Here is a 27,666-nt window from a genome sequence, read left to right on the forward strand (position 1 = left end):
CCAATTCCTCTACAATAATTAAATGACAAATTATATAAATAAAATTTCATAATTAAGTTTAACTTAAGACTAAAAAATGTTGAAAGTAGTGAACTTACAAAAACAAAAATTTTATAATGACAATATAGTAAATTTATTTTCAGATAATTTTACATTTTATTAATTAAATGCTTAAATCTTATATTCTAATTAAATGGATTAAACAAGGTAACCTTGTATCTTACTCATAATATTATATTCTTGTAATTTTATTACAAAAGATAATGTAATTACGAAATTAATTTAAAATTCGACCAAGGTTTAATGCTAAGAGGTTAACCTCCGCAAAAAGCCCAAACATAGAACTCTTAACCCAAGACAATCGAACTTTTCTCAGACTTGAATTAAAACACCAAAATTCACCTTAGAAATTGAAGAAGAATATTCGTATGTGGTTCGATAATCGATCCCTGGTGAGGGAAGGAAGTTCTGTTGGATTTTAGCCACTATAAAAGCGCATCTTTATGCGTCATCAATAAGCCAAGCCGTGATCTCTTTCACTGTGACAAAGGCCTTTCTTGTTTTTCTTTCCAAAAACCAGATACCCAAACCCTAAATTGCTTGCCTTTTCACAATCTACGCACAACCAAAGCAAAGTTCCCATTTTTCCAGATCTGACTAAACTAAACCAATCCTTTAGATCGGCTTAAACCTTTAAAAAGTAAATAAAGACCCAGTTTTTAATATTTTTTCACTAATTATATCTATTTTGAAGTTGGATTAAGTTGAGTTAAAAAAATTCGTTTGTGATTTTACGTGATCACGTTGGATTCTGCGGGATTTAAGCTAATTAGATCTGTTTTTGGGTATTTTTAATTTATATATGTTGTTTTAGCAGTTTAATTTTTTTTATCGGTTTGGGAGCGTTTTTTCTTTTTCCTCAATGGCAGTGCCATCGGGAAATGCAGTTTTATCAGATAAAATGCAGTTTCCTGCTCCTTCAGCTGCAGTAGCTGGCGCCGGAGGTGGTGATGCTGGAGCCGTTGGCGGTGCAGGAGGAGGAGGTGGAGGAGGTGCAGAGTTCAACCAGCACCATCATCGGAATTGGTTTCCCGATGAGCGTGATGGCTTTATCTATTGGTTGCGGGGTGAATTCGCAGCAGCCAATGCTATGATTGACTCCCTTTGTCATCATTTGCGTGAGGTCGGGGAAGTTGGGGAGTATGAAGCCGTCATAGCTTGCATTCAGCAAAGGAGATGTCACTGGAACCCTGTGCTTCATATGCAGCAGTACTTTTCGATTGCTGAGGTTTCCTATGCTCTTCAACAGGTGGCCTGGAGATGTAGGCAAAGGCATTGTGATCATGGGAAAGTTGGGGGAAAGGATTTTAAAAGGTCTGGATTTGGCTTTAAGGGGCATAGGGTAGAGGTGGCCAAAGAAATACAGAATTCTGTGCTGGATACTAATGGGAATTCTACTGTTACCGCTGTTTCAGAGAGAAATGAGAGAGGGAGTGAGAAATATGAGGAACTTAAGTTAGGTGGTGAGTTAGGGAAGGTGGAAGATAAAGGCTCAGTTGTCACAGAGGGTAATATGGTTACATAGTGTTTCGTGTTTATTGCTTTCATTTCGTGTATTTACATTGTGGTGAACATTTGAATTAGGATAGTCAATAATACATTCTATGATGTAGCTTGCTATGTTTGATTATTTGTTCTGATGGGATGATTGAAGCTTGTTTGCCTGAAAGATTTTAAGTGTTGATATCGGTTGACTTTTACTTGCATTCTTGTGAAGAACGATACCTTCTGTTTCAGTTTGTTATGTTTGGTTATCTGTTCTGATGGGATGATTAAAATTTGTAACTTAAGGCTTTTCGGTGGTGACATTGGTGACTTTCACTTGCATTGCTGTGAATGTTGAATTTGTTAGTGAATGATACCATATTTTTCGCAGCTTTTCATGGTTGATTATTTGTTGAATTGCCTTGTGTAATTTGATAAAACTAAATTTGCCTTGTAATCTAGTTGAATCTTTTACACACTAAAAGGTAACGACGCTTATATTATAATTGGGTTTATGATTGAATTGGTTTATATTAACACCTGTAATTGGATCTTTTTCTTTTACCAAATGAAAAGCTAGTTAAAGAAGTTATATTCCTTTTATAACAAGTCTTTTGGGTCTGTTTATGCATTCAATTGTGTCTATTAGGCGTTGACATTACCTAGCAATCTATGATTGCAGTCTATGCTGTTTACTTTCTTTAGTTGAAATTTGATTTGACTCGCTTTCTTCGTTGCTCAGTCTGAATTACGAATGCTGTGTCAGACCTATATTCTGCATCCAAATCTGTCGTTTTAGCATCCGTTCTATGCTCTACAATGCCAAGTGCATGTAACGGAGCTTTTAGCATCTTAGGAGGTGCTGAAATGGAAGCTACGCTTTTAATATTCCCTAGATTTATTTTTCTTAGACTTGAAACTTATCCAAATTGTTTACTTATGTATTGTAGAAAAATCGTCTCTTTCCTGTTTAGCTAGGAACAGCTGGAATAGATTGGGTAGGTATTTAGTGGCTGCCCCTTGATTCAAATCTTGCGATAAATATTGAACTCAGTTCGATCTCTTCAAATAATTCTTTAGATTTTAACATTTAATTTCTCCATTTTTTTTATGTTTATATGTATTTATATTTATGATCTTTCAGAACATGATTCACATCCTGCACAAAATCAGAATGAAAACCAGACTCTGGCATTGCATCCAAAAACTTTTGTTGGTAATGAGATGTTTGACGGAAACATGGTAATGCTTTATAACTTTTATGATGATATTCTGAAATTTTGTATGAACTGATAGATTCTTGCTTCTTTTCCTCCCTATTCTTTGTACTTCTTATGAGCGAAATTTTATTTTAAGGTCAATGTGGTGGATGGGCTAAAATTGTATGAGAAACTGTTTGATGAGAAGGAAGTTTCTGACCTTGTCTCCTTGATAAATGATTTAAGGGCTGCTGGGAAAAGAGGACATTTTCAAGGCAAGTTCTCTTAAAAGTTCTTTTTTTGGGGGTCATTTTAGCACCTAGAGTTTCACTGCTTTCTTTGTTTTCAGCTGAATCCTATCACAATTGATAGGCTTTCAGCGTCGTTGTTTATAGTTTTATCTATCATGCATCTATTCTAGGGCAAGCTGGTAATTAGTAGGGCTGAGTAGGAAAAACTGAAAACTGACCTGAACCGAGGTGTTTGGTCGGTTTATGAAATGCAAGTTAAAAAACTGCGATATCCAAAACTGAACTGAACTGAATTTTATTTTTATTTAATTTATAATTAATTTTAATTTTTTATGAAATAAAACAAATATTTTTTATTTAAAATAGTGAAAAAAGTTAAAAGTTCTATATAAAAATATTCTTCAAAAAATATCTTATAGAAGTTATGATTATTTTTTATTTACTTGGAAAATTGTTTTTAGAAATATTTATGAACAAGACTTTAAAACTTCACAAAAATAATATTCAAAAACCATAAAACAAAGTTCATTTTATCAAAATAAATCTAAAAATTCAAACAAAAAATTAATATGGAAAAACTGTGAACCGAACTGAATGAAATTATAATGGATGGATCGAAAAATCTAAAAAACCCGACCAAACCAAATCGATATCACCCTTAGTAATAAGGAAATCATCTACCATGTCAATTTCTGTACTGTGTTAGAGGAACGGATAATTTTGCTCATGGCAAAGCTGATTAAGTTATTTTATCTGCTGATCAGTCTTGGAATAATGTTGTTTCAGTATGGTAGTGCAATTTCTTGGATGCTGTATATTTGTAATAATAATAATATACTTGCATTCAAATATCACTAATAGCTGAATTGTAATGTGACAATTTATGAGAAGCAGTTCAGACATATGTAGCTTCAAAAAAACCGATGAAGGGACATGGCAGAGAGATGATTCAATTGGGCCTTCCAATTGCTGATGCCCCTCTGGATGGTGAAACTGCTGCCAGGACTTCCAAAGGCATGTTCTGTGCCTTCTCCTTGATTCGTTCCCCCCACCCACCCAAATACATAAACGCACATATGTTTTTAAAATTTCAAGTTAAATGATTTTGATTCCTTTCTATGTTGATTGAGCTTTAGTAGATCGGAGAATAGAAGCCATTCCTTCCTTGTTGCAAGATACTATTGAACGTTTGGTCGACTTGCAAGTTATTACTGCAAAGCCAGACTCTTGCATCATTGATGTCTATAATGAGGTAGGTAAAAGATGGTGCTGCTGGTTGTTTCCTATACCATGAGTCTAGCTTTAAGCCTAATGTTACTGTGGTCTTTTTCTTCTAGGGGGATCATTCACCGCCTCGAATGTGGCCACCTTGGTTTGGAAACCCTACTTTCGTCTTGTTCTTGACTGAGTGTGACATTACTTTTGGAAGGGTTATTGGGGTTGATCATCCGGGTGATTTCAAAGGCTCTCTAAAGCTTTCTCTTTCACCTGGGTAAATGTTTTACTGTTTTCTGTGCTCAGAAAATGGTCATTGTTTAGAATTGAATGATATCTATTGTGTCCGGATTACTAATTTCGAACAATTTAGCTATTTAGTCCTAAAACATCTGGTAATAATGCTTCTAATGAATGGAGTCCTCACTTATGTTTCTTTGACTCCAATTTTTTTTAAGTATCTGTGGTGGGCACATTTTCAGACATGAGTATTTGGAATATGATTCTTCAAGGGGAAAACTTTAAAAAATTGAACATATCCATGTCACACGTATACTTATATCCAACACTTGCACTAGAGTCCAAGTAACATAGGTTCCTACGTTAGAATAGTGGTAGCTAATATAAGGTATTCTTTTCTAGGACTGCTTCATTTAGTTCAATTGGATTGTCTTCTCTTGTTTCATATTTCCTGATTGTGAATTTCATAACTTTGATGCAGATCGCTCCTCGTAATGGAAGGAAAATCGGCTGATTTTGCCAAACATGCACTACCTTCTGTCCGAAAGCACCGCATGCTTGTTATATTTACCAAGTATCAACCAAAGAAATCTGTGGCTGACAACCAGAGGCCTCCTTCACCTTCGGTTTCTCAGTCTTCACAATGGGGTCCACCATCTAGTCGATCACTCAACCGTTTTCGCCATTCTGCTGGCACCAAGCATTTTGCAGCAATACCAACAAATGGTGTACTGCCAGCTGCAGCAATTCAGCAACAAATTCCACCCGCAAATGTTGTTCAACCATTATTTGTGCCTGCACCTGCTATTCCATTTCCTGCTCCAGTTCCCATCCCGCCTGGTTCGACTGGGTGGTCAGCCGCTGCTGGTCAAAGGCATTTTCCACCTCATCTACCCATTCCTGGCACTGGAGTTTTCTTGCCTCCACCAGGCTCAAATTCATCGTGTCAACTATTGTCAACTATTGCAACCGAACTCAATGTTCCCATGGAGACAATTTCCCCTTTGGAAAACAGTAATGGTTCAGGGAAACTCACTCACCATACAACTTCATCTAGAGGGAAGTGTGATGGACCATCACCAAAACAAGGCTGCAATGGAAGTGTAGATGAAACCGGTGAAGGAAGAGCAGCAATGTGCTTGACAAGCAAACCTGCTAATGCAGTTTAGAGTGAGAAAGAGAAAGAGGTAGGCTGCAAACAGAAATGAGTTTCAAGCAAATGTAAAGATCGGGTGGCATTCGAAACTTTTTTTGACATTTCATACTGGTGGGGGAAGGGAAGAACTTCTCAGTTCTCTCTATAATCTTTCATTTGTGTTTTTGGTTATCATATGCACTCTTAAAGTATGTGGAAAACTCCATTTTTGATTTAAGCTTTGGCTCTTATGAGTATCTGATTTACAAGTTTTCTTACGCAGAAATGGTTGAGTTGCTTTACAGTACCGGAAAGATGTAGGTGACTCACTAGAGTGTCGAAAACAAGTTATTTCAGCTTAAATGAGAATGTGCTTGATAATATTGCTATATTCAATTTTTTAAACTTTTCATTTTGGATAAATTTGTATATATATATTTTGAGAGTCACGTTTTTATACCTACCTGAGAAATGGGTATTCTCTAAAAATATGCCTTTGACACGAGTATTTTAACAAAATGAAGAATCTGGGCAAAATATAAGTTTGAGTTTGTGCTGTTACGAATATAATAAAATTGAGTATAAATGTATGAATATTTCTTTAAAAAGAAGAAGAAAAACAGATTATTATATATATATTGGTACATTTGCAAGCATCATTAAGGCCAGGAGAAGTTAATTAAGGTCGTTTGGTTTCCCTTTTGAGCCACGTATTGTATGTAGTGAGTTGTTGGAAGGAGATATGTATGTAGTAAGTTGCTGAAAGGAGATAGAGTGAAGGATATGATGAATGTCTTCAAATATTGATTGAGGTTTCCATTTCGCAACTGTGTATCCCAATAAAAGGGGTAAATTATACAAACAGTTACTCAACTTTGGGGTAGTTGACAAAACAGTCATTCAGGTTTCAATTTAGTCATTCGAACTTTCAAAAAATAACAAAACAATCCTTTTAACCATTTTCCATTACAAATGTAACGGAAAAGTGACATGGTATTTAACAGTGGACTAGTTGTCATTTAAACAGATCCATTTAAGAAGTCTGGGTAGTAGAAGAACAAGAGAAAAAGAAGAATAAGAGAAGAAATGGAGAAAAGAAGAAAAGAAGAAGATGAGAAGAAAAAGAGAAAATGGAAGGAGCTTCGTACTAGTGATTCCCAAGGGTCAAAATTCGGGAACTCAAAGATGACTATGCTTCCATGACATTGACACCACCATGGTCAACGCCTTCCGCCGCATCATGATTGTCGAGGTTCTCACCATAGCCATATTGATGCAGCTGCTAAAACCATTGAACCTGGAGCTGTTTTTGTAAGAGAAAGCCATAAGTGCTTTGCATTTGAATCCTTTGTGAGTAAAACAATGTTGGAAGGCTTCGACTCCCCTAAATTTGGGGTTGCAAAAGATTCTGACTCAAAAAAACTTGACCTCGAGTAGCATTTCAACACATTCAAGACCTTAGAATCTGCATATCCTAAATTATTTTTAGCTCAAAAACCCAAGCTCTTCTTTAGCTAGATTCACTAGAACCAAGTACCTCAACCTTGTCCATGCTAAAATGGAGTGTTCCTTTTTTGAGAACTTGAACCAAAGGAAGCTAGTTACCTCCGGTGGGTTCCCCGATACAAATTTTTTCATAGCTTTTGCAGAGATGTTTAAGCAATTTTGGCTCTTGCATTGCTTGGGATTTTCAATGCATGTTTCAATCTTTCAAGCAAAAAAAGACTGTAGCTTCTTGGAGATTTACATGGAAAATGTGATTGAAGAATCACTTTTATCCGGTGAAATCAATAATGGCAATGTTGACGTCAGGGTCAGTTTCATGGTGGTTCCAAGGTTTGAGATTGGTGCAATTGTGAGACAAAGTCAAGTTTATTTGTCTCTGGTGATTACTCCTCCAATCAGTTGATGGGCAATGAACTTGTCGTTGAGGATGGAAGAGTTAACTTCGATTTTGATGAGGTCGATGGCTATGGTGGAAACCTTGGCGATCATGATGCGGCGGAAGGTGTTGGTCTTGGGAATCGCTGGTACGAAGCTCCTCATTTTTCTCTTCTTCTCCATTTCTTCCTTTTACCTAAACCAAACATCTTTTCTTTTCTTTTCTTTTTGACCCTTTGACTACTCGTCCAACGTGGTAAGTTAACTGGCCAAATCAACCAGTTAAATAGCCACCTCAGATATTCTGTTAAGCCTGTGATGGAGAATGTTAATGAGTGACTGATTTGTCATTCTTCAATAATGTTAGTGACTGGTTTATTATTTTTTGAAACTTGCCCGAGTGACTATTTTGTTAGTTACCCCAAAGTGGAGTGATTGTTGGTGTAATTTACCCAAAGATTAACTCACCTTTTCTCCCTGTTATGAAACATGCAAGAAGAGACATTATAAAATTTAAGCATAAGGAGGATAAAGCGTAAGGAGAGAATTCTCGCTTGAAGCTTGTTGGCAAATTTGTAACTTTTGATAAAGAGTAGATGGGAGCCATCAAGGCCTTGAGCAATAACGGCTCCAATGAGATAAGTGTTATTTTCTTATCATGATGAGGTAGAGAGACCAAGGGGCAAAGAAGGACTTGAGTTGTTGTATTAAAAGATAAAGGAGTTCGTGTTTGTGCTGTGTGGAGGGGCCTAGGAGTGAAGGATCAAAGAACAGAATAAGAGTAACCATTGATTCTAATAATGACTCCAATAGGGTTAGGGTCAATGTTTTTGAAGATAAGCTCGTTTCTAGATTTCCAAATGATCTAGAAAGTGCATGCGACCAGAGTGTAGAATCTCTTAGACTCTTGGGAGGAGATATCATTGTTTTTGAGCCATTGGAGGATCAAATTGGAAAGATAACCAATATTTAAAAAATCTGGCCATAGGGAAAGGGGTGAACCAAACCAAATGGTTTTAGCGAAATGACAGTCAAGAAAGAGTTGATCAGTAGTTTTCTTATGGTTGGCACAAAAGGGACAAGCATAATTATCAAAAGACAAGTATATGGAGAGGATGACTTGTAACAACCCGTTTTTCAGTGCTGTCGAAAATAGTGATTTCGGGGCTACAATTTCGATGAGTGAATTTGTTAATAATATTTACAAGTTTATTTTATTTTTTATTGATTTTTAATTTGATAATTTTTGTTAAATGGATAATTAGTTAAGTACAAGTGGTTTTGTCCTAAAATCAAGTGGTTTTGGGAAATGAGGTATCGAGGTCTCGTTTTCGTACGAGATCAGAAATATTATTTTTGAATATTTATGGGGCTATTATTTTAGGGGATTGAAGTTTGGTCTTGAAATTTTGATGATTTGACAGTTAATTAAGGAAAAAAAACTAAATTGTAAAAGTGATAAAAGTTAATCGCTATGAAATTTTAATTAGTTAAAGGACCAATTGAGCATTTTGGCCCAATTTAAATTAATAGGCTATGGTGGATGAAAGTTGTAAGCCACCAAATTTTTTAGTTATCATTAAGTAATGTTTAATATTATTAATATTAATTTATTAATGTTAATACAAATATATATTAAATTAAAATAAAACAAACATTTTTTTCATCTTTCTCTCCTCAAAGGCCCAATGTAAGAAGGGAGAAAACCCTTTGTCACATTCAAACTTAAATTCATCAATTGGTAAGTGATTTCAAGCCCATTTCTTGTAATTTTTATATTTTTGAGATAGTTGCAATTAGGTCCAACTAACCCATATTTCCGTTTTCAAATCTGTTAAAGATTTCTAAAGATGCCATTGATGTATTCATGAAGATTTTGTGGTTATTTGGTTAGTTTTGAAGTTTAGATATGTTAATAGACTAGTTTGTAAAGTAAAAATTATTAATTTTGAACTTAGGGACTAAAATGTAATAAATTTAAAATATGAAAAAAATTTATGAAATTATGAGTTCTATTGAAATGTCAGAGGATAGAATTGAGATCGATTTCTAAATTGAAGATCAAATGTGAAAGTTATAGTAATTTTGGTTTTAGGGACTAAATTGAAATAAATACAAAAGTTGAGGAATTATTGTATAGATGAAATTGAGCTAAGGCATGAATGTAATATGTTGTTAAATAATGATCTGGATAGTTAATTGAATTAAATTATGATTTAGAGTAAGAATTAAAACAACCAAAGGATGTACGAGGAAAATGGAAAATTGTCGACTAGTCCCTATTAGCCAAATCAAAATGGTTTTGTTAGATAATTTAATATGATATAAATGATTTCAAGTTGCTTTCAAGTTATGTTTAAATACTTATATATGTTCTATTGAAAGTTTGGATGGTTAATGAATTAGTATACAAGTTGGAATTGGACTTAATGGTAATGAAATCGTATTGAATTAAAGTGTTGAGATAATTCCAATGAACTTAGTAAAAGTCTCGTACATGAGTTTATAGGTTGATTTTTTATGATATCGAGCTCCAACATTTGTTGTGGACTGGAAGATATATGTGACACAGGTTTAGCTCGAATGAGTAACTTGATGTCGTTTTATAGGTTTAGCCCGGACGAGTAACCTTACATGTATATACAGCCTTGGGCAGGCTATTTACTGTGTCGTTAAAGGTTTATCCTCAACAAGGAACCTGACACTAGTGTATATGATTAGCTTGGATGAGTATCAGACGTTATTTGCACCTGTGTATCGAGTTCTTTTACAAGGTTTCATTGGGTAAAACAAAAGATGAGAAATATGAAATTGTGAAGTTAATGTGGGAAAAAAGATAAACATAGAATACTTGTACATGCTTTATATTGATTTGGATATGGTATATTGTTATTTGAGATTATAAGTACGACCATAAACCAAAATCTCACATATTTGACATTGTTGGGTTATGCCATGATAGAGAAATTATTTTGAATAACGAATTGTATATATACTAAATGAATAAGGTAAGTTGTTTAAATTGTATGAGCTTACTAATTATTTTATATACTTACTCGTGTTACTACTTTTCTGTAGATTTTGGATGTCCGGAATGTGTCGATTGGATTAGCGAGAAGCATACACCTTTCGTCTCTCGATTTGGTAGACTTTTGATATTTTGAGCTTGGTTATTTATGGCATGTAGTTAGGAAGGTTAATTATTGAAATGTCAAGCTTGTGTTTGTAGTTTGGCACGGTTGATTTTGGATGTATATAAATATATATGCAGATGGTAACTTATCGTATAGATGATAATGACAAAGACACGAATGGCATTAGTTATTTGTTTAGATGATAGCATGAAATGGCAATGGACTTTAGTTATGTTAGGTAAATGTTTACATTTGGTGTAATTGAGTCGTGATATGAAATGGTTCAAGGCATTGGTAATTATGGTATGTTTCGATTAATGAAATTGGTATAAAGTTTTAGGCCATATGTTAAACTTTGCCGACTGATATTCTAGTTAAAGAAATGATGATTGCTTATGAATGTTTAGGTATGATTAACTTGTCAAGAATGGTAAAGTTTGCTTGTTGTTTAATGGTTGAATTGTTGGTGCCAATGAAGGCATATTGGTTTCTTGTTTGAATGATTAGTAAATTGATGTTTTAGTATTGTAATGTGCATATTTTGGAATAGGTTTGAATGGTGTTAAATGTCATTATAGGTCATTTGGTATGAATGGTATGAAAATTGCTTAAAACAGGTCATTTATGTTTCACACAGGCTACCACACGGCCATGTGTCACACATGGGTGGTTGACACGGCGTGTGTGCTACACGTTCAGGGTGATTTTTAGTTCACACAACTACAATGAGTTACACGGCTTGGCAACACGGCTATGTGACCCTGGATTACACGACATCAGTCTGTTACACGGCTTAGGGACACGACTGTGTGATAGCACCACATGGTCTCAGCCTTATCACACGACCTGACCACACGGTCTTGTGACCCCTATTTTACTATTTTACCTATCTTTTTTGTAAAAGTTTCAAAATGGTCTCGATTTAGTTCTAAGCTTGTTTACGGGCTTTCGTAAGCTTGATTGAGACTCGGTTTTGTTCAAAATGCATGTTAAACATAGGCATAACTTATTTATATTAAATTATTAAATAATATTGAGTAATTTGTATACAAATGTTTTTGTTTACTGTTGTGACATCCTGTCACTTGGACCGGGTATGGGGTGTTACATGACTTTCGTTGGGAGATAGTTATTTCACAATTTCCAAAGGAAGACAATGATCTTAAAGTGAAGTTTGGGTTGGCATAGTTTCAACTAGACTTTTTGATTATTCTCCTTAATGAGGGTACTCTAGTGCATTCGGTAGAGATGGTGGTAGACATTTTTTTACTGAAAGAAGCCCTTATTATCATTTCTAAACAATTTTTTCTCTACCACCTTGAATTGAGGTGGTTTTGTTGTAAAGATCTTGTGCACAGTTAGTGTGAAGGGGATTAAGTGTTCTATTTTGGTTCTAATAACTAGAGTTGAAGTTAAGACAAGCGTAAACTTGGATATCCAAACCAGTATTTTTGACAGTGCCTAACAGAGGAATAGTAAAGTCGTTTTAAAGCCAATTGTTGTTGTTGGTATTTTATCAGAAAAACAAAAATTGAGAGGTTGAGAGTTACTAAAATGTGTTTTCTTTAGAGCCAAGTTGAAAGGAAGAAAAATGGACCACGATTTTTGTTCAACAAAGTTTACAATTTAAACTAAGAAGAATAACAACCCACTAACAACATGGTCCTAAGCTTAAGCCATAAACATAAACTTAAATAACAAAATGCCTGAAAAATAGCAACTACTTGAAACACAAGTAAACAACATTAAAATCCACATCAATAGTCTTAGGCACATTATCTAACATTCTTTTTTGCTTTAGAAGCTACAAAAAACAAGTTTTGTCCTTAAAACTTCAAATTTGCTTACTGGCAGTGCCTTGGTGAAGACATCAAAAACTTGCTCCTCTGTTCTACAATGAACCAGCATAATGTTACCTTATTTCTATATTTCCCTCTAGAAGAAAAGCTTAATGTTGAAATGCTTGGTCTTCCCATGAATCACTAGATTTTCATAAATTGCAATGGCAGCTTGGTTATCAACTATAATCTTTTACTCTCCTTCTGTTCCAAGTTAAGATCACTTAATATCTTTCTCATCCACAAAGCTTGATTAACAGTGACTGTTGTAGCAACAAATTCTACTTTAGCAGTGGATTGAACCATAGTTTCTTGCTTCTTCAAGCTCCATGAGAAAAAGACCAAATCCAAGAGTAAAATAGTAGCCTGAGGTACTCATCATATTATCAATGGAACCTCCAAAATCACTGTCAGAGAAGCTAACCAGTTTGAACTCCTTACTTCTTATGAATTTAGCACCAAAGCATTGCTGCCTTTGACATATCGAATCACTCTCTTGGCAGCCCTTAGATGCAATTCACTTGCACAATGCATAAACATGGACAAGATACTTAAAACATTTAAAATATTAGGACGTGTTTTTGTTAGATACAACAGGCAACCAATCAAATTTCTAAAATATCCCTTATCAACATTAGCAACTCCATCTTCCTTACACAACTTATCCTTTTGATTCATAAGAGTGCTTACATTCTTCAAGCTTAAACTTCTTCAAAATCTCCTTGGCATACTTCTTTTGGAAAATGAAGACTTCATTCTCAGCTTGCTCAATTTCCATTCCAAGGAAGAAGGTCATCAACCCAAGAGTTGTCATCTCAAAAAGCTTCATCATTTCTTGTTTGAATTCCTCAACCAACTGTGAATTATTTCCTATCAGCAAAAGATCATCAGCATAAAGTGATACTATCAAAACATCATTACTCTAATGTTTGACATAAAGAGTGGCCTCAGAAAAGATTTTTTCAAAGCTTAAGCTCAACAAATGGTAATCTATCTTGGTATACCAAGCTCTTGGAGCTTGTTTCAACCTATAAAAAGCTTTCTTGAAAAGAAACAACTGGTCCTCCTCTTCTTTCTTCACAAAACCTTTAGGATGCTTAACATAAATTTTTTCCTACAAAACGCCGTTTAAAAATGCTAATTTTTCATCAAGCTGATACATTCTCCAATTCATTTATGTAGTGAGAACAAGCAAAAGGCTTATGGTGTCCAAACGAGCAACTGGTGCGAAGGTGTCTAAGTAGTCTAATCCAAAAACTTGAGCACATCCTTTCACCACAAGTCTTGCTTTATTATTGTTGATTAAGCCATCAACATTAAGCTTGGTTCTGTACACCCACTTGACTCCAATCACCTTTCTATTTTGGGGCCTATCAACCATCTCCCAAGTTTTGTTTTTCTCAATCATGTACAACTCCTTTATTGTAGCCATCCAATTTTTGTCTTCCATTGCTACTTCAAAATCTATAGGTTCACACATAGCTATATTGAACCTTTCGTAAATGTCAATGAGTAATCTAGTACCACTTACAGGAGCATCATCCACCAATTCATCTTGCCAATTTTCATCTTCATTTGTGGTTGAAGCAAAAAACTTAAGCTGCGGGTCTGCTATGGTTTAGCCATTTTTCTTTGCCTCATCCTAGTCTCTCTTCATTTCCATGAAATGAACATCTCTGCTTATAACAATTTTCCCAGTTTGCAATTTGAAAAATTTATAAGCTTTTACAACAGTGTTATAACAAATAAAGATGCTTGGAAGTGCTCTTTTGTCTAACTTGTCTCTCTTGATCTATGGAATATGAGTGAAGCAAAAACAACCAAATCTTTTGAGAAAACATAGAGATGGTTTATGATCATACCTAGCCTCATAAGGTGTTTAATCCTTGACTGTTTTTGTGGATAGTCTATTTTACAAGAAAACCACAGTATGAGTTGCCTTTGCCCAGAACTATTTGGGTAGATTCTTCTCATACGACATACATGTAGTCATTTCTAAGATGTATTTGTTTCTTCTTTCACTATATCCATTTTGTTGCGAAGTGTAGGGAGCTGTTAACTGATGCTCAATGCCAGTTTCTTTACAAAATGCATTAAAATTTTCTGAGGTATACTTATTACCATTACTAGACCTCGATATTTAGATTTGGTTGCCACTTTGAATTTCCAAAATCTTTTTAAACTTCCAGAATGATTTAGCCACTTTTGACTTGAATTTTAAGAAAAAAGATCCAATACGTTATTGTAAAATCATCAATAAAAGCAACATAATATCAACTACCTTCTAATGAGGGAGTTCTTTGAGGTCTAGAAATGTCTGTGTGGACTAAGTGCAACTTACAGGTGGCTCTCTATGCTGACTTGGGAAATGGCTTTCTGTTTTGCTTTCCCCATTGACAAGCCTTACAGGTTGATATGTGATCATCAAACCCTGGAAGACCAATTGCCATCCTTTTGGATTTCATCTTCAGTATCGCTTGGTTATGATGGTGCTTGAGCCTCTTGTGCCATACCATTGAGAAACTTTCTTTGATGAGAAAAGTTGATTGCTCCTCATGCATTGGATTGAGCAAAAAGCTCCTCCCTGCCATCTTGATTCCAAACATATTTGGACATGTAACATCCGCTTTAAAACATGTCATCTCCATAAATATCACTTTGAATCCCTTACCTATTAATTGACCAACACTAAGCAGGTTTTGATCAATATCTGGTACATAGAGAACATCAATGATCAAGTTGGTTCCTGAACAACTTGTAATGGCTATGGTATCATTTCCTTTGACTGCAATATGTTCACTGTTCCCAATTTTGATATTCTTGGACTCGATGCTTTCAATTCTTTGAACAACTCCTTTTCATGTGTCATATGATTAGTGCAGACACTATCAATGAGCCAACTTTCACCTATTTCATGACTTGTGGAACAAGTCTTCTTCTTCTTCTTGAACTGCCATTTGATCTTTTGATAGTTGTCTCCATCAAAAACTGGAGGTGCAATTGAAGAGAAATTGGATTTAACTTCCATGATACGTCAAACACTCACACAAGTCTTTTAAGAAGAAAGCTCGAATACCAAATTGTTTATATTTTATCAAAAACAAAAAAGAAAAATTGAAAGGTTTAGAGTTACTGAAATGTGTTTTCTTTAGAGCCATGTTGAAAGGAAGAAAACTGGACTATGATTCTTTTTAGCAATGTTTACAATTTAAACCAAGAAAAAATAACAACCCACTAACAACATGGTTCTTAGCTTAAGCCATGAACATAAACTTGAATAACAAAATGCCTAAAAAATAACAACTACTTGAAACACAACCAAACAACATTAAAATCCACATGGGCAACCCTAAACACATTATCTAATAGTTGTTTCTAATCCAGAGTTATATATCTTTCCCTTTAACTCTTCCTAGTAAAATACCTTTCCAAGCCTAAAAATTAGAAGGTTAGCTTTAACTATCTCAAAAGGATGCCGCTAATAGTATTTAGCTTTAAGAATTTTCATAAGGACATCATTATTGTCATTCATGATTCTCCAAGAAATCTTTAAGAGGAGAGCTTCATTAAAAACTTTGGCCTTTCGAATACCCAATCCTCATTCACTCAATGGAGAGCAAATTCTATCCTAGTAACAGAGGTGAAGCTTCCTTTCGTCCACTGTATGACCTCACCAAAAAGCACAAATAATTCTATCAACGTTATCACAAATATTAGTAGGATCTTTGAAAATAGAAAGAGAGTAGAGGGGAAGAGAGGCTAGGGTGAATTTTATCAGCGTGATCCTTTCTCCGGGTGCAAGGCATTTAGACTTCCAAAAAGTGTAACACCCCTTACCCGTATCCGTTGTCGGAATAGGGCACAAGGCATTACCAGCGTTTATTGAAAATTTTCAATAATTCTGAACCATTTGCTAGTCATGTTCTAAAAATAATCATAACGTCCCTATATTGGGCTCTCGAAGCCCAAAACATTTATTAGGAACCTACTGGGATTAAATTGGAATCATAGGGAATTTTTCACAGAATCCTATATATATATATAGATTTAAATTTTTTTATTTCCGAATTAGGTGCAGGGTTCATACGGGCGTATTACATAACAAATCTTTTCATAAGAAATTGCATAACTGAAACCTTTCCATTCTTTCATAAGCTTAATTATATTTTCATCTAATAACTTACCATTCTAATGCACCTTATAATTAAACATATTACCATTCAACAGTAATATGGCACTTGCCTAAACTTCAAGCAACAACATTGGTTAGCGTATTTTAATATTGACAAACTTATTTTCTCGCCATGTCTCACTTAAATTTATTACTCGTCTTAATACACATAATTTTCCTTGTATTAACGTATCAAAGATAGTCTCATATTTACATGTCATGATACATATCATTTTCTTGTTGTTTCTTCTTAAATATAAATTATTCAATTCATTATGACAATATTTCATGTACCATAAATTTTTTATGAGTTCAATATTATTTATTCCAGTAGCAGTTCATAATCTTGAATATGCATAATTATCAGACAAGTTTCACATACATGTATTTTCCATGTCATATTTTAGTATATCAAATAATTATCATTTCTATCTATTTCAAGTTTAATTTCATGATTTTATGTACTTATCATTTTCTATTTTTATCCCGTTGAATTTCTCAGAATTTCGATGGATTTTCAAGGGTACACTTTAGTGCACAAATTCGGGTCCGTCAATTCATATTCATGTGCGCACATTTTTCAATTCAGAGAGCACACTCCCGCGAACCTCATTTCTTACAGCGGGATTACCAGTCTAGGCTAAATCTCCTGCAAGAGAGCACACTCTCGCGAACCCTATTCCTTACAGCGAGATTACCAGTCCAGGCTAAATCCCCTATAATATAAACTCATAGAGTATTGTCAGGATTACCAGTCCAAGCTAAATCCCCTGCAAAGACAATTACTCTAATAAGCTTGGATCTGAATTACAAGTCCAGGCTAAATTCAGACCCTAATTCGGATTACCCGTCTAAGCTAAATTCATTTTCCACATATTCTTAGGGAGGGCTATATCAAGATCACCCGTCCGGGCTAGATCTTTTTCACACATATTCTTCAAGAGGGCTATATCAGGATAGGATCACCCGTCCGGGCTAGATCCTTTTTACCGTCAATTCCTTTTCAGAGATCCATCGAATTTTCCTTCCATTCAACAGGGATTTTTTTTTCTTTTTATCAAATATATCAATGTTTCATTAATAAAATACATTTCAAGTATCTAAGAATATAATTCAAGTTAGACGAGCTTATCGGGCTAAATTGCAGAAATATCAAAATTTAGGGATATTTTGGTAATTTTCCATTTTTCTCGAATTTCCACCCAAATCTTGATATAAATTAATATTTCATTCAATTTATTAATTTAAGTTATAAAACAATTCATTTCATAAAATTTGGTCATTTTTTGACATTTTTACAAAATTACCCTTAAAATTTTACTTTTATTCAATTTAGTCCCTGAACCTAAAACATGTATATTAGCTATTTTAAAATAAACACATATTATCTGAATATTCACATATATTTTCCTCCTCCTCCACTCCATTCCACATCCTTGATATATACATAATACCACTATTTACTTGTTTACTCATAACAAGCTGTTCACTTGAGTTATAGTCACTAAATTAATTATATCTTAAGCTACAGAATTCCGAATTGAGATCCGTAAATTTTCTCTGAAACTATACTCACATATATTCTTACCATAAAATTTTCATAATTTTTTGTTTAGCCAATAAGTACAGTTTATTCTTTAAAGTCATCCTTGTTTTGCTGTCTGACAGTTTTGACCCTTCTTGACTAAAAATTAGTTATCTTCTTATACAGGATTCAGATGATGTTTTCGTTTGTTCCTTTTTAAAATATAATAAACTAATATTTATTTATTTAATCTAAAATATCTCCAACATCATCATTAAATCTAGATTTCTTTCTCTTCTAATTGACCATTTTGCCCTTTAGATCTTCTAAAATTCCATCCTTGAGTCATCACCTAATTTGGTAAAATTACAATTTGGTCCCTCATAAGTCTTCATCTATTCAATTTGGTCCCAATTCATCCATTTTTCTTAGGTTCTAGATTATTCCACCCTTAAAATATTTACACTATTGATCCTTCAACTTTTTCATATTTACATTTTAACCCGTTAAATTTTGAGTATTTACTATTGGGTAACAAAAATTTTCTAACTTTTACAATTTAATCCTTTCTTGAATTAATATGTCATAATATACTTCCCAATATTGTCATAACTCAAAATTCTCTTTTTTGTCACTTTATTTCCTTACTATATCAAAAATAATATCTTATTGTAAAAATTTTCGAGGTTTTACAAGAAGCAAGTTCTAAATTCATCTTGTCAATGGTTTCTTGGAAAAAAAATATTTTTTCTTATTCAATTTTCCAACCTCTAGTCCCAAGTATTTTCCAAACATATTAACTCTTTTAACGTTAGGAATACTGTAACGTGGTTTGTGCAAGTCTACAGAGTTGTTCAAGTAATAAGTAAGTGAAATGAGTTATCATCTCCACAGGGACTGTATAAGCTTAACCAAATATTTTTAAAATTATAACTTCACAATTTGATGTAAAAGTTCAATAATTTGGATGGTGATGATTAAGCTAAGTAAAATTAACTAGATGCAAAGATTGATCCCTATGCAATTTTAATCTGGATGCAATTTACCTAAATGTATGAATGAATGACTTTAGCAACAAAAAAAATCAACATTAAATGGGCTAGGATAATTATATTAACCAATTCAATTTACTTTATCATGGTTAACAATATTCAGAAATACTTCCACGACAACTTGATCTTTCATGAGTTTGGAAACCAAATTAAGTCCTTTTGAAATATTTTACTTAGTTAAATATGCATTTTACTGATCATACTAACTAAGGGTTTCTTAGCATTTATGTAAGGTCACAGGGACATTTACATTTGCAACAATTTAATTACATAAACCAAAAAACTATGCAAGGCAATAAAGCTAACTAAAGATATTACGAACCTCAACTTAGTCGGGGTTAAGGATCTAAATTGAGCATTGCACTTTTTAGTTATGTGTCTACTAGCCATCATCTGATTAGGACCACTCAGCTAATCTAAGTGCACCCAATCATGTATGAATGAAATCCATCATGATATTAATTGAAAACATGATATTAATTGAAAACATAATCAAAATAAATAACAAGAGGAAAGAGTAAACTCTATTCAGTTTAGCAACCTTTTGGATCTATTCTGACTGATTCAGTTTAGCAGCCTTTTAAGTCTATTCTGATTGATGTGCTCCTCCGTTCTGCTCGATGCTTCTTTTGGTAAGGAGTTCTTAAGGTGGTCGGCCAAAGAATGCTTTTGACAAAGCTTTTGTGACTAAAGGATGGGAAGGAGATGGGCGACTATGGAAGGGAAGGAAAAGGGAAATGGAATGTAGAAAATGCTATTGAGAGAAGAGAAATGAGTTATAAGGGATGATGGATTAAGGGATTGGTGCATGGTATTTATAGGTGAAGGTAAGGGGTAGAGTAAGCTAAAAATATATTCAAAATTCCTTCTTTTTCTACCACACATAGCCGACCATATTTCAAGGAGAAGGGGATGACTAAGTCTCCTTATTTTGAATTTAAACCAAGGCTATTAATAGCCATAGGGTGGACAGTTTCAATAGCAAAGTAATTGGGCTGATTTTTGATTATTTTCCAACTATAAGGACCTTCAATTAAATAGCCCAATGCTTGCTTTTGGGCTACCACCTACTTGTGCCAAAACTGGGCTTTAAATCCCCCTTGTTGGACTGTTTCTCAGTCCAATAACTTAGCAGACATGTCCATCTTTTAGCACATTTTTTACTGGGTTAAATTATCAACCTCACGACCCAAATTGCATGGTCTTGCCATCCACATGAATTAATTTGTGCATGTCCATGTTTCATTCACATTAATCATATCTTCATTGGTCCTCCTACATAGTGAAATATCACATATTAATAAATTAACATGAAATAATATAAAATATGTACAAAAATAATGTAATTAAGCACAATTTCACATACTTTATAAATTCATGCCCAATATTACTAATTAAGTAAAATTCACTTATTTTAATAACAATTACTCAAGATAAACATATTTATTAAGTAAAAAGGTGGCAAAAGTACATAGAAAAACCCTATATAATTTTAAGTTTACAAATACCATTAAACTATATTTTATTATGGTTCTTAGTTTAGGGGTTGAGTAAGAGCTCAAATTTATGAAAATTAATTTGGATCCCTAAAAAAGTGCAAAAGTCCTTAAAAAGGTTTTTCCAGTGGTTCGCATGATTGAATTGAGGCGTTGAATAAAAAAAGAATAGTCGTCCGCGAAAAGGAGATGATTAATGGGAGAGCTTTTTTAGAGATTTTCACTCCTTGAATGAATCCTTCACTGTCAGTTTTTAATAACACGTGGGAAAGAATGTTCATACACAAGAAAGGTACGGGGAAAGAGGGCCTCCTTGACAGAGACCTCTATATGGACTAAAATGTTTGGTGAGTGAGCCATTGACAAGGATCTGATACGAGATAGTAGAGATGCACTGGTGCAACAAGTTGATCCAATGTTTAGGAAAAACCATAGATTCCAAAAAAACTTTGAGGAAGTCCTAGTTGATTCTATCAAAGCTTTGCTCATATCAATTTTGAAGGCGGCTAGTGATCATTTTCCTTTATTTTTCTTTTTGATATTTTTCATGTAACACCCTATACTTGAATCATTCGTCGAGTTTGAACTACGAGATGGCACATCCATTTCTAGAGCCATTACGATTTATTAAATACATAATATGACCATTTTAATATGCTTACGAATATTTTGTATTATAACACCCCAAACTCAGCCTAGACGTTATGGCCGAATCTGACGATGTCACAGGGTAGTGCTTTTTGAAAAATATGTCGTCGCTAAATTCCCTTTTCTATTTAATCATTTTTTCATTACCTTATGTTAATTTCAAAACGTGTCGTTCGTTTCCAAAACATTATTCATTTACAAATCGTTATTCAATTTCAAAACTTTTTGTTATTACGGAAGCTTTTAAACAATTTGCGAATTCGTGGTATTTTTTATAAAACATTAATTTCATTTGAAAACCTAAGTTTTACCTAACACTAGTAGATTTAAATCATAAAATCGTATAAAATCTAAATTTAAACCAAAATCCGTAAAGGCCATAATTACAGCAAAATAATCCCAAATAAAAGTAAAATCATAAATAGGTAATAAACTGTGTAAAAGAAGTCGTGTGGCCACCACTGAGTCCTCCGCTGCACCGATTTGCTTATATCTGGGGATTACCTGTACAGTTAAACAGAGGGGTGAGTTTACGAAAACTGAGTGTGTAATACCCTAACAAGCAAACAGTCAATTAAATAGTAGATAAATGCAGTTTGGGCCTGAACTCGTTACAGTAACAGTCCAATTCAGTGTGGGCCTAAGCCCTTTCTCGTAATAGTAAACGATTGGGCTTGAGCCCATCATAATGCCAGTAATCTGCAGGGTCTTTGCCCAATTTCAGTAATAGTATCAGTGGGGCCTTGGCCCAAAACAATAACATATATTAGTAATTCAGTGATCAGTATGTAATATCATTAATCGATGCAGTAACAGTACAAAATCATTAATCAGTACAGATATGCAGTTAGATATCCTACCAAATCCAGCCTCTACACACCGCTCCGTCCCACCAAACACACCAAGATTAGCACCGGTTGCAGCACTAAACAGTATTACAGCAAAGCTGCCAGTAAAATAAATGGCATATAGCCATCAATATGTCCACAGTCGTCTTAGGCAACCCGTGCAACCTTATCAGTACGATACACTTCCTCCAAATATAACAACCCATCCCCATGCAATATATCATGACATAATATCATACATGTATGCAAAATGTCATGCTCAATCACAGTCATACATATCATAGAGAAAATCAGTCATACATAACATAAGACAATAACAATCATTTCATCTCCTAGGGGTATAACAGTCATTTTACCCTATGGGGATATTTTGGTCATTTTACCCTATAGGGGTATTTCAGTCATTCTACCTTATGAGGGTATTTTAGTTATTTTACCTTATAGGGGTATTTCGGTTATTTTACCCTATAGGGTATTTCGGTCATTTTACCCTATGGGTATTTGAGTCATTTTACCTATTTGGGGTCTCAGTATTGATATTAACCTCTCGAAAGATCTATAGTCGCATCGAGCGACTCAGATAACCTAAATGGTCATAACAGTGTAAATGGGCCTAAGGCCCATTACTCGGCCCAAGTGGGCCCATACGCTCGTGCGACCCGTTTAGCCCAGATTTCACCACGACTATGAGATCTACATAGCCCAGTCCAGTATTTGCCACAAATTGTGGATTTCATCCGTATGGGGCCCATGAGCCTATTAAGCCCACATGGCTCATTTCAGCCCAACGTGGCCCATTACGACCTAAGCCCATGAAAATGCTCATGAAGGCCTCCAGAGTTTATCGCCCACCGTATTTTTAGCTTTTGCTGTTCTACAGTTACAGTGGGGTGCTTACACACCTGATGTGATTTGCAGATTCCCTTCGTTCCGAACACTATTATTCCAAAAATTAATGATCATCGCACCCTTGGTTCCCATGCAGTGTGCCAATCAACCTCGACCACCACCTACACAAAAGTCACCATCTTTATATTAGACTCATACTTGACAAACCATCTCAATTGCACCCCACTTACCATTCAATACTGTTTCTCAAAAAGTAACAGATGACTCCTTATCATACCATAACCACTTATCAACAACGATAAAACAGATTATAGATCAGAGATGTAGTGTACAAAGAACTGAGAATCAAGATTAATCTATCAGTGTTCGGCCAATGGAGAGTACTTGAGGGAGAGGAAGAGAAAAACCGTGCACTCCCAATTGATCAACGAACCCTTGCTAAAGCCGAGAGCTATTCAGCAGAGCTTAAACAAAGAATAAGGGAGAATCGACTAAGAGAGAAAATCGAAAAGAAAAATGGTGAGGGAGGAGAGAAGCTGTATTCGGCCAAGGTTGAAAGAAAATGAATGAAACCCGAATTCTAACTCTCACCAAATCGGCAACAACCCAAAATCCCAAAAATCCCTCCTCCAATTTGGCTACACACTCTCCATCCACTTCTTATCCCTTTATTTTCTACTATTATCTCTCCACAACAACAACCTCCCCAAATCCAAATATTCTCTCTTCAAATCTCTCCAAATATCCCTCCTCAATTCTCTTTAAGACCAGTTCAAACTCCATTTAGCAGTATTTTAATCCAACTCTACCACCAACACATATTAGGTAGCAAAATAAATACTCCCTTGTTTGCGCAAGAATTTGAACTCAAAACCTCAATCATAACCAACACTCCACTTAACCACCAGACCAGTAGGCCCATTCTGACATATTTTATCAACATTTATTTTTAAGTCTACTGGCTAGAGATAGGGATTTATTCAATTAAAAATAAAAATTTTTCCCAAGCTAAAGCTTGAACCCAAGACTTCTTAGACACTCCCAAACACTCCTAAATCACTTAGCCACTGAAGCAGACATTCATTTATGTCACTTCCTTGCACAAGTAAATATTTATGTGCAGTCTCTTAACTGTACCCTTGTTCAAAACCTATTTCTTCTAGGCCCAAAATTCGGGGTGTTACATGTATTATTATAATATGATACATATTCATTTACGGGACTTATACGAGCTTAATAAAGTTCTTTCACTAACTCAAGATCGAATTAGGATTAAACTATAAAATTTGTAAAATAAATGGGCCGACATCACGAATTTGAGGGTTCCTCATTACGATGTAACTCACTAACTAGATCTCGTCATGATGTTAAGGGGCTTGATGTCGCGACGTGACCGCCTATTTCTAAATGGTACTAAATTTGCATTACCTATACAAACAACCAATGCCACAATTGTACCAATTCAACAAAGGATATCATTACCATCTACTTAATTCTAGCCTTTAGTATAATATATACGTATAAATATATTACACAAATTCGTTATCCTGACTTTAATACATATGAAAATTTCCATATACCAAATCATTTAAACCATTTCCATTTGCTTATATCAATTTTATATATGTATTTAACAAGGTATGCACTAAAATTAAACTAAATTGCCAATTTTGAATTCAGTATGATCATATCGATATAAAATCAAATTTGAAACCTAGGTATATACCATATATATAAAAAAAGAACTACACAAACACTACTGAGTCGAGGATCACAAATTGGATGCTGAAATCACCTACCAAAACTTCAAGTTCCACTTATACCTGCACACAGAATAAACAAACCATACGCTGAGCAATAACACTCAGTGGTACTTTCATGATTGAAGATAACATATCTTAAACATTAGCAATTAATCACAAAGTGAAAATACATTACCTATACAATTTACATTCTATCATGCCAAACAATTCCATTAGCAATTTCGTGTAAGAGTATACATATGGCAATTAGGAAATAAATTCATTCATCATTTCAATAGAATTGACCAATTCATTCTAGTTAAAAAAGACCAATTTCTATATCATTTAAACATTCAATACCATATACAAAACAAACATATATATATCTTTAACATTTAAATCCAATTCCATGACTAATTTACATCGTTTAACCATTTAGCTTTCATATTGAAACATGAATTTAACATCCATATACAGATGTCATTGACCATAAATAATTTAAATCTCATGATTAATTCACATCATTTACGTTTTAACTTACTATTCAATCCCTTTTTAGAGTCTTTTGATCAATTCGTATTCCTTTCAGCCTCTAGGGCTCGTTTTCAACCATTTTCAAAATCTCTTTTATTTATCCTCTTTAACATGAATCACATATATCACGATTCATACCAAAGAACACATATAGTTCCATATGCATTAATCAATTCACAACTCATATAAATTTCACATAATTAATTTCATTACCATATTATATTATCAATCTATTTCTTTATATTTCCAATTTATCAATTCTATTTCATTTATAATGTTTCACCTGATGGAACCGTAGTAAAACAAAATCGGATACATGAGTGAACTAAGTTGCTCACACAACTGACATTACTCACACAAGATAAGATTACATCGGGTTACTCGTCTGGGCTAAACCTATGTTAAATATAACCCGAGAATATGCAGTAAATGCTAGATCTCGTATAATTTGTACAGACACTCATATGTCCTTATTGGCATGCCAATCGTATCCTAACATTTTACTAAGTTCATACATGAAACATTTATACATTTATACATTATCATCCCTATAATCAACCGTCTCCAATTTCACTTTCTGTAATCATTCATATTTTATAATCAATCTCAATTATATATATACCCTGTAACCATTTTCATTACCTTTCGTACTCCATTCTCGGTCATGTTTGCATTTCTGTACCCTGTACAATCATTTAATTTAGTCCAATTCATATGTATATAATTGCACATTCAATTTTAGAACCACAATTCAATTCATCATCAACACACAATATCTCCCATCATATAACATATTTCAATTCAATTTTCCATGTCACATATTATAATTAAATCATATTATTTTCTATTTTATTCATTTCAATCCTCTATCTCAATATTCAACATCAACCTCAGCAAATCAATTCATACGAAAATGATATACTCACCTCAATGATTAATCATTAAAAAACAAATATATGCAAAAGAATATTTCTTTCTCGAATAATAAAAGTACGAACTGAAAATCTCACATCACTCGTCGATGACTCTCCCTTTTCCTTTCCCTCTCGATGGCTCGGCCTCGTCTATAGCTACGTACAATAATACAACATATAAACAATTATAAATTTTCATCCAATTCACTGTAGCACCCCTCACCCAGTTCGATCATCGGACCAAAGCTATGGAGTGTTATAGTTAAGCCAAAACATAATGCATTCAATTTACATTGATGAATTCAAATAAACATAGAATTACTTCATAAATACGCAATTAACATTTAGATTAAGCATGAGGTACAAAATGACAGTCAATTCAATGCATAATCATCATATAATACTTTTATTGGGCCTTAAGCGAACTTATATATGCTCTAATATCAACCCAAAATTTAACTAGGACTAATTTGTAACATTTCCAAAAATATTGATCAATTAAATCATAAATAAATCTTTCAAATAGTCAATCATGTTATAATCATTTCAATATCATGATATAAAATTAAGTTTGAGTCTCAATTTAGCTTACGGAATCTCTTCAATCAACTCGGGAACAAATAAGGACTTAATTGAAAATTTAACAAAATGCATGGGAATTTCTACAAATAGGGGTCACACGGTCTTGTACCTAGGTCATGTGATACGTTGTGTCCATGTTGAAATAGAGTCACTTGGTCATCTAGCCAGGCTGTGTATCGCACTGAAGTCGTTTGGACCTAAATGCAAAAATTCACTAAAAGTAACATGATCGTGTACTCTATTTTATTTGGGAGGTCTTGGGTAACATGGTTTCAATTTTTTACAAGGCTGACAACATGCATGTGTGGTATTGTAGATATGGTCATTAAGTTTGCATACGGTCTTAGCTTGTTACACGACCCAGTTCGGGCTATTACATTCACACTTAAATACAAAGCCACATATATTTTTATTTTGTTCAATTTAGTCCCTAAACTCGAGACAAACATATCTTTTGATTCCTAGCTTTGGATTAAAATTTGATTTCATATTTTTTATAAGGGACCCTATATTTTGATTTTTTATCAAAATATCATGACAGGTTTTACATTTATTTAATTTGGTCCCTAATGTAACAAAGTTAACAAGCAAGCTAAATTACTTTATAATATAGTCTTTTTTCACAATTTAAGCTTAAAATATATCAATTTTAAGCCTAATTCTTTAAGAAATCAACAATGACAACTTTCTAAAACTTTACCAGTTTCAAAAATTGGTACATGGGCTAGCTAAACCAAGCTCCCATGATCATAAATCCATAAAAAATTCAAGAAAAGGACTTGGTTACCTTCGACAATTTTTGGTCGAAAGTTTAAGTTGGGAGCTTGGTGTTTCTCCTTTAATGGTTACGGTGGTGGCTTGAAAGAG

The 27,666-nt window shown here is 34.0% G+C and overlaps 1 protein-coding gene across 4 annotated transcripts; it reads left to right on the forward strand.

Annotated features, from left to right (window-relative positions):
• Nucleotides 1–356: 356 nt before the first annotated feature.
• On the forward strand, nt 357–5,823 carry LOC107959661 (RNA demethylase ALKBH10B). Of its 4 annotated transcripts, none has more exons than XM_016895761.2 (8): nt 357–1,568; nt 2,496–2,543; nt 2,690–2,787; nt 2,902–3,019; nt 3,890–4,009; nt 4,132–4,247; nt 4,333–4,487; nt 4,932–5,823. In XM_016895761.2, exons 1-8 carry the CDS (start codon nt 923–925, stop codon nt 5,617–5,619), a joined length of 1,989 nt encoding a protein of 662 aa, XP_016751250.1. In that variant the 5' UTR covers nt 357–922; the 3' UTR covers nt 5,620–5,823. The 4 variants fall into 4 exon arrangements, with proteins under 4 accessions (XP_016751250.1, XP_016751251.1, XP_016751252.1 ...); XM_016895762.2 differs by having other exon boundaries at nt 358–1,568; nt 4,135–4,247; XM_016895763.2 differs by lacking the exon at nt 2,496–2,543 and having other exon boundaries at nt 358–1,568.
• Nucleotides 5,824–27,666: the final 21,843 nt, after the last annotated feature.

This window comes from Gossypium hirsutum, chromosome D05 (assembly GCF_007990345.1).
Source record: "Gossypium hirsutum isolate 1008001.06 chromosome D05, Gossypium_hirsutum_v2.1, whole genome shotgun sequence".
Taxonomy (NCBI): Eukaryota; Viridiplantae; Streptophyta; class Magnoliopsida; order Malvales; family Malvaceae; genus Gossypium; species Gossypium hirsutum.